Source organism: Rutilus rutilus (genome assembly GCF_951802725.1).
Source record: "Rutilus rutilus genome assembly, chromosome: 19".
NCBI classification, from domain to species: Eukaryota; Metazoa; Chordata; class Actinopteri; order Cypriniformes; family Leuciscidae; genus Rutilus; species Rutilus rutilus.
Genome location: NC_140232.1, coordinates 23155905 through 23168967, shown reverse-complemented (window position 1 = coordinate 23168967; position 13063 = coordinate 23155905). Strand labels below are relative to the sequence as shown.

At 36.5% G+C, this 13063-nt stretch overlaps 1 protein-coding gene across 1 annotated transcript; it reads left to right on the top strand.

The window, feature by feature from the left end:
* The first annotated feature begins 335 nt into the window (after positions 1–335).
* Positions 336–11675, top strand: sypa (synaptophysin a). Its single transcript, XM_084388737.1, has 6 exons — positions 336–461; positions 2010–2075; positions 7471–7595; positions 9632–9830; positions 10340–10531; positions 11346–11675. The coding sequence occupies exons 1-6, from the start codon at positions 444–446 to the stop codon at positions 11628–11630; spliced, it is 885 nt and encodes a 294-aa protein (XP_084244863.1). The 5' UTR covers positions 336–443; the 3' UTR covers positions 11631–11675.
* The last annotated feature ends 1388 nt before the right edge of the window (positions 11676–13063 follow it).

Here is a 13063-nt window from a genome sequence, read left to right as displayed (position 1 = left end):
TCAGGCTGAACGTTAAGATTCAATTAGGGAAATAACTATTAATGAAAGACTTTTAAAAAAAAAACGACAAGACAACCCGGCAATACTAGCCGTTGAATGTTGTGATCAATCACATTCATAATTTACGGCCTCTGCAGTGCGAGCCGCCTTCAATTTAAACAACAACTCATTATAGGGTAAATATCATATTCGAGTGCATCGTTTAAGATTGTGCTATACAAGAATCAGGTAAATTATGACAGGTTAATGATGTCACTGCTCTATTGCGATCAGTGTCGGTCAATTCATTCCGCTTTTTGCGCACCAAAAACGCCTTATCGAAGCGCGTGACGCAACTGACGCTGTTCCGTCGATCTTCCCTCCCTCCGCGCGCGGGCTGTTCCGCTTCCATCACTCTCCTCCCGATTATAGCTATTTCTCCTATCTACGAGCAGGCGACTAACATGGATGTTGCAAATCAGGTAGGGCATTTTTGGTGCAAAAATGATTTTGGTATATTATTGCTGGGTTTATCATGTAGGCTACATGTTTTTTTTCAGTTAGGGTTGACTGTAGACGATGAAGATGCGTTTAGAAATTATGGTGGAAAATGATTATAGGGAGAGGTGCCCTGCTGGTGCTGTCCGTCTGTTCACTGCTACAGTCTTTTTTTCGTGACGTTCTCTATTTTCGTATTTAATAGGCTACATGGTTGACGTTATGATTTTTGTATTGTATTTGAAGCAGAACTGATGAAGCGCTAGATTTACTAGACGTATATGACGTATTCCTAAAAGGGAATATGCAATTACACAGTTATTAAATAAACATGTAATGGTATGATATCAACATATATTTTGCAATCTTACATTGTGTTTAGTGCGAAAGCGTATCATCAATCCAAAGCGACTGCGCGAGGGCCTTTATAACATGCAGATGCGCTTGTGGAGATGCTCTTTAAAATGGCAGCTGACTTCCATCCCAACACTGTGACTGTGTGACTTTCAGCTCCGAGCTCTGGCCCCTTTGTCTTTTTTTTATTTTTTAAATAATATTAGGCAATATAGGCAGGGATCTAGAAATCTGTGCCTACTGAATATGACACAATCACATAGCCTATTGGTTATTAATGTATCACATCATCGGATACGCATTTTGTAAGGTGATGCGAGCTGCGTTCATGTGTAAGCCAATATTACATATTGCAATGAATAATTAAATTGCGTGAAGAGAAGTCCTAAAATCGATGTATTGATTTTTTTTTTTTTTTTCGTATGGTGTTTAAAGGAGGACCATCCTCACGGGCAAACAATGGTGTCGTGTGAAACCGCACCTTCCTACGTCATTATGTCCGAATAAAATCGGTATCACATACCGCAGGTCTGATGAGCAAATCTTTCCAAATTTCATAATAATGTTGTCATGCTTGAAGTAGAAAGAGCTGGCACAGCTAAGCGCCACATCTAATTCATTTGCCCTCAATGAAGGACCTTGCATTTTACCACATTGCTAGAGGCGAACGCCATCAATATCTATTATTGTTATTATAATTATTATTTTATTTTTTTGGGTGTGCAAAACGATAACGTTTTTAGAAAAATGTCCATTGCTTGCTGTTTAGTGGCGCTGAGATGGCGGTGACGCGCGCGCAGGCATTTTGGCTGTGGTTCAAGGTCCTGGCGACACACCGTTCCCTTCTTTTGCCTCAAGCTTCAGTCATATAGACGTGTATATGAAATATCAATTATTTACGGATTGAAACAATACGTTGTTGTTTTTCTCATCGTGTCACTGCTTTGATACAGTTTTTTTGTATTTTCTTGTCGATGCTTTAGCATCAGCAGATGCTATGCGTAGGTTTCAAAAGCTTCAAAATAAATGGGCTCTTATATGAGCGAAGGCCTGTTTGTGTAATGAGTCATCGTGGTGAAGAGTAAACCACATCATACCACATTTTTATCTATCATTCTGTCTGACCGTGCGTCTATCTGTCTGTCATCTAACGTTTTCAAATGTTGTTCTTTTGACAGTTGGTTGCCATTGGGCAGTTCAGGGTGCTGAAAGTCCCATTGGGCTTCATCAAAGCGTTACAATGGGTAAGTTCACATTTTATATGTAAATATAGTCAAGTTTTAGTTAATTTCAGCCATTAATTTGGAACCAGAGGTTTAAGCAAATGTGTCCCTCATATATTAGATGAAAAGTGACAGTCATCTATATCATGGTGAAATGGCTACTGTCACTTTTCATATGCTGCCTCATTATGTCTACATAATGAATACATAGCCTAAGTGGTATTTATAAATAAAATTTGTATATTAAACATGCATTTACTGTACTAAAGCATTCACCACCAATAGAGCTCACAATACAAATGGCCTGGGTATAAACCAGGTTTCTTCAGTTTGCTTTGGGTCGGGAGCTGAATTCTTAATAGCTGTTACTGGTAACCATTGTGCCATAAGCTGAACATTTCTGATTAAACATTTGTATGCATACAAATATATATATATATATATATATATATATATATTTCAGAGGAGATTCCGTTTATTTAATATAATTGTATGAAATATATAAATAACTTTTAAAGGGGTCATGAACTGCATTATTTTATTATTTTATAATGTTTCCTGGGGTGCACTTATAATGTTAGTATGATTTTTACATAAAAAATTGTCATAATTTAGAAATAAAAGACATTTTTCCTACTCTGATTTTAGAACTCTGACTTGAACGCTCTGTTTGAAGGGGCGTGTCTGTTGTGAGACTTGTAAACACCCACTGCTGTGATTGGCTAACATCTTTGCAAATAGCTAAGTATTACGTGTGGAACTTTATCGAAAACTTTCAGCACATTTTGACTATTTACAGCTCTCAAGGTTAACTAATCGTGAAAAGTGTTGATTATAGCATTTATATTTAGATCTACACTGTTAGAAAAATCTGTAGAAATTACAGTATTACTGGCAGCTACTTGCCAGTAACTTACTGTAGATTTAAATTGATGTTATTTCCTCGCAACAATTTGTTCAAAATTAAATGAACATTAAACATTAACAAGTCTTTATCTTTACAGAATAAAACTAAAATAACAGCCTCATTCAAAGCATTCTGGGAACCAAAATCTGAAGGAAAAACAGAAAAAGGTTGATGAAGATTTCTGGTTCCCAGAATGCTTTGCATTAGATTGTTATTTTATAGTTTTATTCTGTAAAGACAAAGACTTGTTAATGTTTAATGTTCATTTAACTTTGAACAAACTGTTGCCAGTAAACAGCATAAATTTAAATCTACAGTAAGTTACTGGCAAACAGCTGCATAACTACAGCAAATTTTTTACAGTGTATGGCATTATATTTAGATCGTGACATGAATGGTTGCAGTGATGGGCATTCGGCACTCACGAATGCTTTCATCGTGACTAACAGTGCAAACACAATGTAAATAAGAGATTTGTTGATTATATCGGGAGTTTTGGCGAGAGTTCAGAACTCAGTCACTGATAAACTTGCGCTGTTTGATTGACATCTCCAGCGATTGTAAAGGTTAGGTTCTTTGATCGCTTTCTATATATAATTTAATCACAGTTTAAATAACAGATTATTTTCATCCTACTAAGAGAAACAAAGCTGACAGTTTAGTCCGGTTTGATTTACTGACACATAACCAACAATAAATGATTTTGAGACAAAGATCATCTGACTGTACATGAATCATCACATATCAGAAATCACGGGTCACTGAAATGGTTAGACGCGTACACATAATCAGTACAAATCAACGATCAGTAACAAAGCAATAGTGACAATAAAAACATTTTTACTTACATATTTTTACTTTTACTTAAGTGTATTGCACCGATCCTGTCGGATCCAATATAGAAGGTAAAGCATCGTTTTTTAATTTCAGTCTCTCTGCAAATCCAGCGCCAGAAGGAAGGTTCTGCTGCGATTGTTTTTCCACAACCTGGCAGGCTGGCACTAAACAACATTTTGCACTCTTCAAAGGCATGTTTATCTCTTAGTTGCTCGATCCAGTGTTAGCATCACATCTGTTATTTACCTACTACTTGTCATGTGTGAATCAGTGGGTGGGGCTACAGTGGGAACGGGGTAGAAGTAGGCGTTGATTTTCTTCTGCGGAGGCGGTCTTTCACCTAAATAGGCACATTCCAAAACGAGTCATTCTCTGGGCTAGGTTTCAATAAAAGCTGTTTTTGGACTAACAAGGAAGTTTTCAGTTTTGAAACTTACAGGATGTTATTATAATATGATGACCTCTTATATGTCAAAAGCTACTTTGATTTCTCAATTCATGACCCCTTTAAATAAACTGGCAGCAGTAATACATTTATGCATTTGGCAGACGCTTTTATCCAAAGCGACTTACATTGCATTTCAAGGTACACATTTACATTCTTATCAGTATTGCTTTCCTTGGGAATCGAACCCATGATCTTGGTGTTGCAAGTGCCAATGCCCTACTGTTTGAAAGATATAAGTATAATAAATAACATTTAAGTACAACTTATATGCAACTTAATTTTAAAGCATACAAATTCACTTACTGATGTAATTTATTTTGTGTTAAATAGCACCAGCTTCCCTATTCTGGCTGGCTTTTCTCAGATCTTCCTCTGAATTTTTAGCCTTCACGTTTTGAAGCATTGAATAAAAACATTCATGCAGTTCTTGTACTTAGTAATTTGACATTTGAACATTACATTATATAAAGTTTGTTTATTATTTGTTAAAATAATTTTTGTAGCTGTTGTGTTGCATTTATTGCAAAGCCAACAATAAAACTACGCTTAGTGCTGCTTAAAACACTATACGCCTCTGCTTTGTGGTGTCTATAACAAGTATGTTAATCTAAGTTTTTTTTATATAAATATTTTATAAATATTTTTTATATAATCATCATATATAGGCCTACACACAATTACAGTTGGAAAGATGCAAGGTTTGTTTCAGAATGCCCACAGTAAAGATACAGTGTCAATTTAATTAAGTAAGTCTATTCACAATGAAAACATATAAACTGCAATATTTAGCATATCTAGCAACTTCAAAACGACCAGTATATACATACAATATGATATACGGACTAAATCCAGGTGAAGCTCCAACACAATCTACATACGCCATACCTGAACCTCACAGCTGTTTGCTGCTGCCTGGCGTTTTCAGCTCCTCATTTGCATAAACTTGAGTTTTTCCCAAATTTGAACACTCTCGGACACTGCAAGCCACCACCTGAGCGTGTCTCTTATCTTTCAAGGTATTGATGCCATCTAGTTGTCACACAGTGCTCCTTCACTTTGTGCAGAGTAGAAAATGGCATCATCAAATGACAGGCCACATAGTAAAATGTTGAACAAGACCATTTGTATCCTGTCGGTACTGCACAGGGCACTACATGTGTTTTAATATATTTGTTAAATATTGTATATATTAAATATATATTAAATATGTTTGTTCAAGTAGGCTACACAACATACACAACCATATGCCATAATTTATTAATAGAAAATATTAAAGTCAATGATTTAAATTTTATCTCTTAAAACTCATCTTTGATCACCAAAATGACATATTGAAAAGTTTTTTCCTTGAAAAAAATTCTTCATGCCTTAAAATAGCTTGAATGTAACTCTACACCCTTGCCTCATTTAGTATATGTGGTTCTATGAATATGCAAATTAGCCCACCTCCACTCATTCACACCAGCTCAGAGATCCTCGCGTTGATGATCACACAGTTGATGTGATTGGTTACAAGGTGGTTTGTGACGTCAGAAACACCAGAAAAACTTTGGTCTTTGGTTCACTGCAATTTTAAGGAGAAAATACTCAGCAATGGTGTTGACTTATGAATTTGCACATGGTTCGTCTTAAAGGGGTGATATAATACCCTTTTCACAAGATGTAAAATAAGTCTTTGATGTCCACAGACATCACAGTATGTGAAGTTTTAGCTCAAAATACCCCACAGATATTTTTATATAGCATGTTAAAATTGTCACTTTTTGAGGGTGAGCAAAAACACACAGTTGTCTGTCCCTTTAAATGCAAATGAGCTGCTCCTCCCGGCACAGAGGGCGGAGCTTCAACAGCTCATTCTTAGCAGCTTCGATTACGTCAGACAAATATCGAGAGACTCAAGCAGAAGTGACAACATGTAGACAACATTTCTGAATGATTAGTTGAAGAATTTATGTAGCTTATGTGTAGTTGTCTTCTAGTCATTGATTAGCATATTCTGTCATGATAATCTATAAATCGCGTTCCGGGCCGAGGTTTTTGTATGTAGGAATGTTGTGTAGTCCCTACCAGCCGCTTGTTAAAAAGCAATTTCTTGTAAATAAAATATCTCCCTTTGCTTTGAGCTTTGAGCGTCGCAACTTTGCAGATGTTACTTATGCTCAAACAGCAACATTACACACTAACTAAAGTTAGAAAAGTGAAATCATAATCAACCACCCCTTTAAAGCATATTAAAAACACCATATAGACATATAAACAACATTAAAAGCTTGATTTTAACCACAGGGGGACTTAAAATGAAATATAACCGTGTCGCACACTAGAAGAATTTTTTTTTTAATCATTAAAGATAATTAATCATTAAGTGATTTCATCACATTTATTATACATCATGAAACTCAGTTTAGTTCATTTGGGTTGGTTTCTGTCTTTTTTGGGCTTGGTAATGTGAGCTGATCCGATTGTGTTTGATTTGATCAGATTTGATTTGTTTGGTCTGTTTTCGCTTGTGTGACCTGACTCTTTATCATAATTATTTAATAGTCTGTCTTGCTTAGACCTTGTCTGGTATGGTGGTCGTGATTATTTGTTCTTTTTAACTTATTTTTTTACTGGTTTCTCCTGGCCTCATTTGACATGTTTGCTTTGTCTTTGTTTAGCATGGTTTACTGTGGCTTGATGTGTGTCTGTTGTTTTCATCTCCTGTCGTGTTGCCTAGGTTCATAACACAGCCCAGCACAGCGATATGACAGATGGCAGAGTATCTCAGTGAAATTTAATAGCTTCATTCTCCATTCAGTCCCTCCGCCAGCCAAAGTCCATAAGTAATCTCTATGACTCAATCTCCCAGATTCAAATCCTGAAAGGAAAAATAATGTGCTTATGTCCATGTCAGCATGCTGGTTTCACATGGTAAAAGATGCTTTTGTTTGGTTTATTTAGTCAGTATTTTAATTGCATTGATGCACACCTCCTTCAGTAAACAGTTTTAATGTGTAAAATACGACATTACTGCATTTGCACCTTAAATAAAGCCAAGGAAAATAAATGAACTAATAGAATGTATACTGCAATAACTAAATAAACAGAATCTCCTCTGAAATGTTAATACTGTATTTGTATATGTTTCGTATATTTTCGTATGTATATGTGTGTTTAATCAGTCGCTTTGGATAAAAGCATCTGCCAAATGCATAAATGTAAAACCTCTCTCTCTTTTCCAGGTGTTTGCCATCTTTGCATTCTCCACCTGCGGGAGTTACTCCGGCTCCTTCAGGATGAGCGTGGAGTGCAGGAACAGATCAGACAGTGACCTGAAAATAGATGTGGATTTTGATTATCCATTCAGGTACTTTAACACCTGTGTGGCCATACCGTAGTTGTTTATTTGTAGTTGTATTTTCTTTTTTAGAAACAGCTTATAATGCTGTAAAAGCCCTTTGGTGTTTTATTTGACAGGGTTTTCAAAGACCCCTTAATATGATGATCCTTTTTCAAAGGGTCCCCCTTCTTAAAGTGCCCCTATTATGCTATTTTAAAGTTTCCTAATGTTGTTTTGGAGACTCCTACGACAGGTTTACATGCATCAAAGGTCAAAAAACTGTTTCATTTTCTCATAAAATACATTTGCACATCACCACATTTTCAATAATTCTCAAACGACTCGTCAGATGAATCAATCTCTCTAAATCCCTCCTTTCCGCGAGCTACTGTGCTCTGGTTGGCCAGACAGCTCAGTCTGTTGTGATTGGTTTACCGTGTACAGCGCGCGCGTCGAAAACAAAAACGCCCATTGCCATAACAACATCATCTCTGCTTGTCCTGAGGCTTCCTACACGGTAAACTAAACACAGTAACGAACAATGGCGTCGATTTTACCATATCAATGCGAGCGCGAGTCCGATGATGAAACACTGGAAAAACTTGTTATTGAACCCGAACCTCCATCGCAAGGACGACTCGAGCAGGACGTTTCTCAGTGATACACTACTCAGTTTGAGGTACATTATGAGATGTTGCAACTGTAATTCCTCACCGTCAGCATTAACAAGTGCATGTCCATCGACAAACCGATTATTTTACTTATAGGCCTACTCATTATTCACAGAGTATTTTTCTAATTTATTGCGGTGAACATGTGGAAACTATCAATAACAGTGCATACATTAGGCGAGCTCTAGCTTGAATGACTGATGTAACATAAACGTTGGTAGAACAAATCTTGCTCCATGCTTAATCTGTCCAAAAAGTAGTGAGAACGACAGACAATTTGCATTAATAGACACAGTTTTAGGTACCAGTAATAGTGGCCCACAACTGATTAGCAGAAGAATTTCAGTAAGACAGTAATAATGTGAGTTAACCAGTTAGCAGGAGACCTACACAATATAAAACTCAAAACTAAGTATTTTGAACACCATCTTTCAAGAGCAAGCGGTTTGTGAATCCTGCATTGAACTCCGAGATTTGAGAAGCAGTCATCAGTGAAATAAAGGGAACACAGCAAAAGTTTAGGATCATACTGCTGTGATATCATGGTAAAGATGAATTTTAACCACTGATTCTTCACATGCTCGTCCTTGGGCAGTGAAAAAAAAACTGGCTTTACCTTCACATTGTAGAGCACAGCTTCTCCTCAACATGATGCCATCCAGTATCCACAGGAATCAGCTGCTGGTTTGAGGTTCAAGTTTTCCCTGGTGTATGCGCGCGCAATATGCTAATGTTTCGTCTTGACGTCACAACGAAACGGCTAATGACTCGTTTGAAAAACGATTCATTTAATTGAATCAGAGTCGACTCTTACTTTTGAAAGACAATAACTTTATATACGGTGAACTTTCAGATTTAAAACTTTGCAGGATGATTTCATTCAGTTAGAGCTATGTTACACACTACATCAAAGGTCATTTAAAAAAATCCATAATAGGGGCCCTTTAAAATATAAATGCAACTATATATCCAAGAACCATTTATATTGTGTGGAACAATAAGTAACATAATATAGTACCATTATATAATACATAATACTATGTATTATCATAAGTTATGTATTGATAATATTATACAAATAAAAAAAAATCTGAAAAGTTAACATTTATTTTTATTAATTTTTTTGTTCCTTCCCTCTTCTTTTTATTATTTATTTATTATTATTATTATTTTCTTAAAATTTGTACAGTATTTTTCTCTGAACCCCAGTTTAAAACCCCTATTTCATTGAATCCTAGTGTTTCTGTGCACACTGCTTTTTCAAGTGTTTTTTCAAGTGCTTTTTTTTCTTTTCTCATGGTGTGGTATAGTCACTCTAGATTAGTTTAAATGCCTTTGATGTAAATAAGTAAATACTTGCTCAGTAACCCTGTTGCCCTGTATCTCTTCCAGGCTCCATCAAGTGTATTTCGATGCCCCCGCCTGCAAGAATGGCCAGACTGAACGTTTCTTCCTGGTCGGGGATTACTCGTCCTCGGCAGAGTTCTTCGTCACCATAGCCGTTTTTGCATTTCTGTATTCCATGGCCGCTCTCAGCATCTATGTCTTTGCCTTTGAGAAGTACCGTGAAAACAATAAAGGACCACTGATTGTGAGTTTTCTTCCATGTTATATAAGCACTAAGGCAGCAGTTTGTTAAATGCTTAGTTCACCCAAACAATTATAAATATTTCATTATTTACTCACCATCATGTCATTCCATGCCTATATGCTAGAAAGGATATTTTTGTGTGTAGAAGAGCTTACATCTCTAAAAATGTCTGAAGAAATTTTCAAACAGGTGCTATGTTTATATATAAATTGCTTATTTGAGGTCTGAACAACTATATTCACAAAACTACATTCCGTGACACAGTAGTATTTGTACATTTATAGTGGGTTTGCTCCTCCGCCATTGACGCTCTCTGAGAAATGCAGGCAGTATAGATCCGGCAGAAACAAGTGAAGTGATACAAATTGTGAGACTGTTCCGTGTGATATCACATAATGGCAGCATTTTGAATGTTGGGTGAACTATTCATTTAATGTAGCAGCTTAGTGTTTCATACAACCCAAGCCTGTATGTTTTTGTATAATTCTATATGAATAAAATGATTGCAGGATTTTGGCGTGACGTGTGTATTCACCTTCATGTGGCTGGTGAGCTCGGCAGCTTGGGCGAAGGGTTTGTCGGATGTCAAGACAGCTACAGACCCAGAGAAGGTTCTGGAACTGATCCCCGCCTGTGAACAGGAAGGCAACCGCTGCCGTGAAGTTCACGACCCCGTCATGTCCGGTCTTAACACTTCTGTGGTGAGTCAGTTCTGCTCAGCTCTATAAGATTTTTTTTTTTTTTATGTAATTCACCCCAAAATGAAAATTCTCTCATCATTTACTCACCCTCGTGCCATCCCTGATGTGTATGACTTTTGTTTTTCAAACAAATGGAAAAGAATTTTTAGGAAAATAATCAATCTCCATATAATGCCATTGAATGGCTGCCACACACAGCGATCAATACCACCCCAGTTTATGAATCAATGTTTTCTGAAGCAAAATGATAGGTGTGTGCAAGTAAAATACTAATATTTCTTAACGTAAAAAAAAAAAAAAATTTCGCTTGAAGTAAGTGCGTTGTGAAGTTCGCACGAAAAGTAACATGAAAGCACAGAGGACTGCCACTTCTCACGCAAACTTCACAACGTGCCTACGTTTATGTCAAACTGAACTTGTGAACGCACCTACTGTAGGACAGTTGACTGGAAGCAATGATTTATTGTTCAAAAGAAGTACAAAATATTTGTATTTTTCTTATATTGTACCTATCGTTTCACGTCAGACGACATTGATTCATCCACTGGGGTCACATGGATTACCGTCACGATATCTAAATGTGGTTTTTCAAGCATCAACTGAGCGGAACCTATTGCATTATATGGACTCAAAGAGATTGATTACTTTCCTAAAAATCTTTATTTGTGTTTATTTGAAAAAGGAAAAGTCATTTACATTGGGGATGGCACGAGGGTGAGTAAAAAATTAGGGTGAACTATAATGTCCTTTAATGTCTGTCTTGTGAATCAAACTAAATTTTAAACTGCATTGTTAACTGTCTATTTCTCTCCAGGTCTTTGGCTTCCTCAACCTGATCTTGTGGACAGGTAACCTGTGGTTTGTATTCAAGGAGACCGGGATCATTGCACCCTTTATGCGCCAACCGCCCGCCCAAGAGAAGCAGCCCGCCCCTGATTCCTATGGACAGGGAGGTTATGGGCAGCCCGACCCGTACGCTGGCTCCCAGGGAGGCTACCAGCCCGACTACAGCCAGCAAGGCTACAATCAGGGTGGAGAATATGGTCAGGCCGGCTATGAACAGCAGGGGGCACCCACCTCCTTTTCCAACCAGATGTGAGTGAAGAAATATCTGAGGAAGCGGGAGATGGCTGGTGAGTGGAAGGTACGTTTTTTGAGATCTTTTCAATCTCAAAATGCCTTTTTTATACTGTACATTATATTCAGGGTTTGAAACTTTTTCTGGGTTTGAAATGAATCTGAATCTGAATAATCTGAAATGAATCAGATTAAAGTTAAATAAAATTTTAACCGCCCACACTACCCACACTTCAACCGAGAGGAAGTGCATTGTAGCATTTTAAACATTTGATTTCAGTTTTTAGTATTTAATTTTAATACTAAACAAAATCATATGCAATTCATATGAACAAAATCATTTGAAATTTTAATATCAGTAATTTATTGGTTATTATCAGCCAGTATTGTCAGTGGTTATTATCAGCCCCCCAAAAAAAGGAAAAGAAATGACCCAGATTATAATACAATTTTAACCGCCCACACTGCCCACACTTCAACCGAGGGGAAGTGCATTGTAGCATTTTAAACATTTGATTTCAGTTTTTAGTATTTAATTTTAATACTAAACAAAATCATATGCAATTCATATGAACAAAATCATTTGAAATTTTTTAATATCAGTAATTTATTGGTTATTATCAGCCAGTATTGTCAGTGGTTATTATCAGCCCCCCAAAAAAAGGAAAAGAAATGACCCAGATTATAATACAATTTTAACCGCCCACACTGCCCACACTTCAACCGAGGGGAAGTGCATTGTAGCATTTTAAACATTTGATTTCAGTTTTTTGTATTTAATTTTAATACTAAACAAAATCATATGCGATTCATATGAACAAAATCATTTGAAATTTGAATATCAGCCATTTATTGGTTATTATCAGCCAGTATTTTAATATCAGTGTATTCTCTGTCTCTCCACAGAAAGAAGTTGATCGTGTGAATCTATCAGTGTGGTGCCTGAACCCTACCCACAACCCCACACTTCCTGTTTGTGCGTTTGTGCTTACGTCTGTGAAAGATAAGAGGGGTGGGAGGGAGGGGAGGGGGCGGGGCTAATCTAAAATCACATACTGAGGGGAGCGGGATAAAGCAGAGGGGTTTTAATGTGCTGTTTATTATTGTGACGTATACAACTAAAAATGTTTGATCAAATTTCAAAACACTTGAATACTGTACCAAAATATGAAAAAGTATAATGAATCTTATTGCTATATGAATTTTTAATTGATGATGTTGACAATAGTGATGCTAAACTTGAGAGAATGTATTTGTCTGTGCTGTAAAGATATCATTCTAAACTAATATATATATATATATAAATATAAATATTTCCTAATGATATGTATGGGATTATAACACTGTAGTCTAGTTCAATTTAGAGACCCTAAATGAATACAATAATAACAATAATCACAAAGCCCCACAGAATTTGTTCCCGTTTTTTTTTTTTTTTTTTACTCTGGTGGGTTG

What these genes read in the sequence shown, in the direction of transcription:
- sypa (XM_084388737.1), top strand. An exon ending in TCATCAAAGCGTTACAATGG is followed by an intron (nt 2,076 to 7,470) that starts GTAAGTTCACAT and finishes TCTCTTTTCCAG; the next exon opens with GTGTTTGCCATCTTTGCATT. An exon ending in GATTTTGATTATCCATTCAG is followed by an intron (nt 7,596 to 9,631) that starts GTACTTTAACAC and finishes TATCTCTTCCAG; the next exon opens with GCTCCATCAAGTGTATTTCG.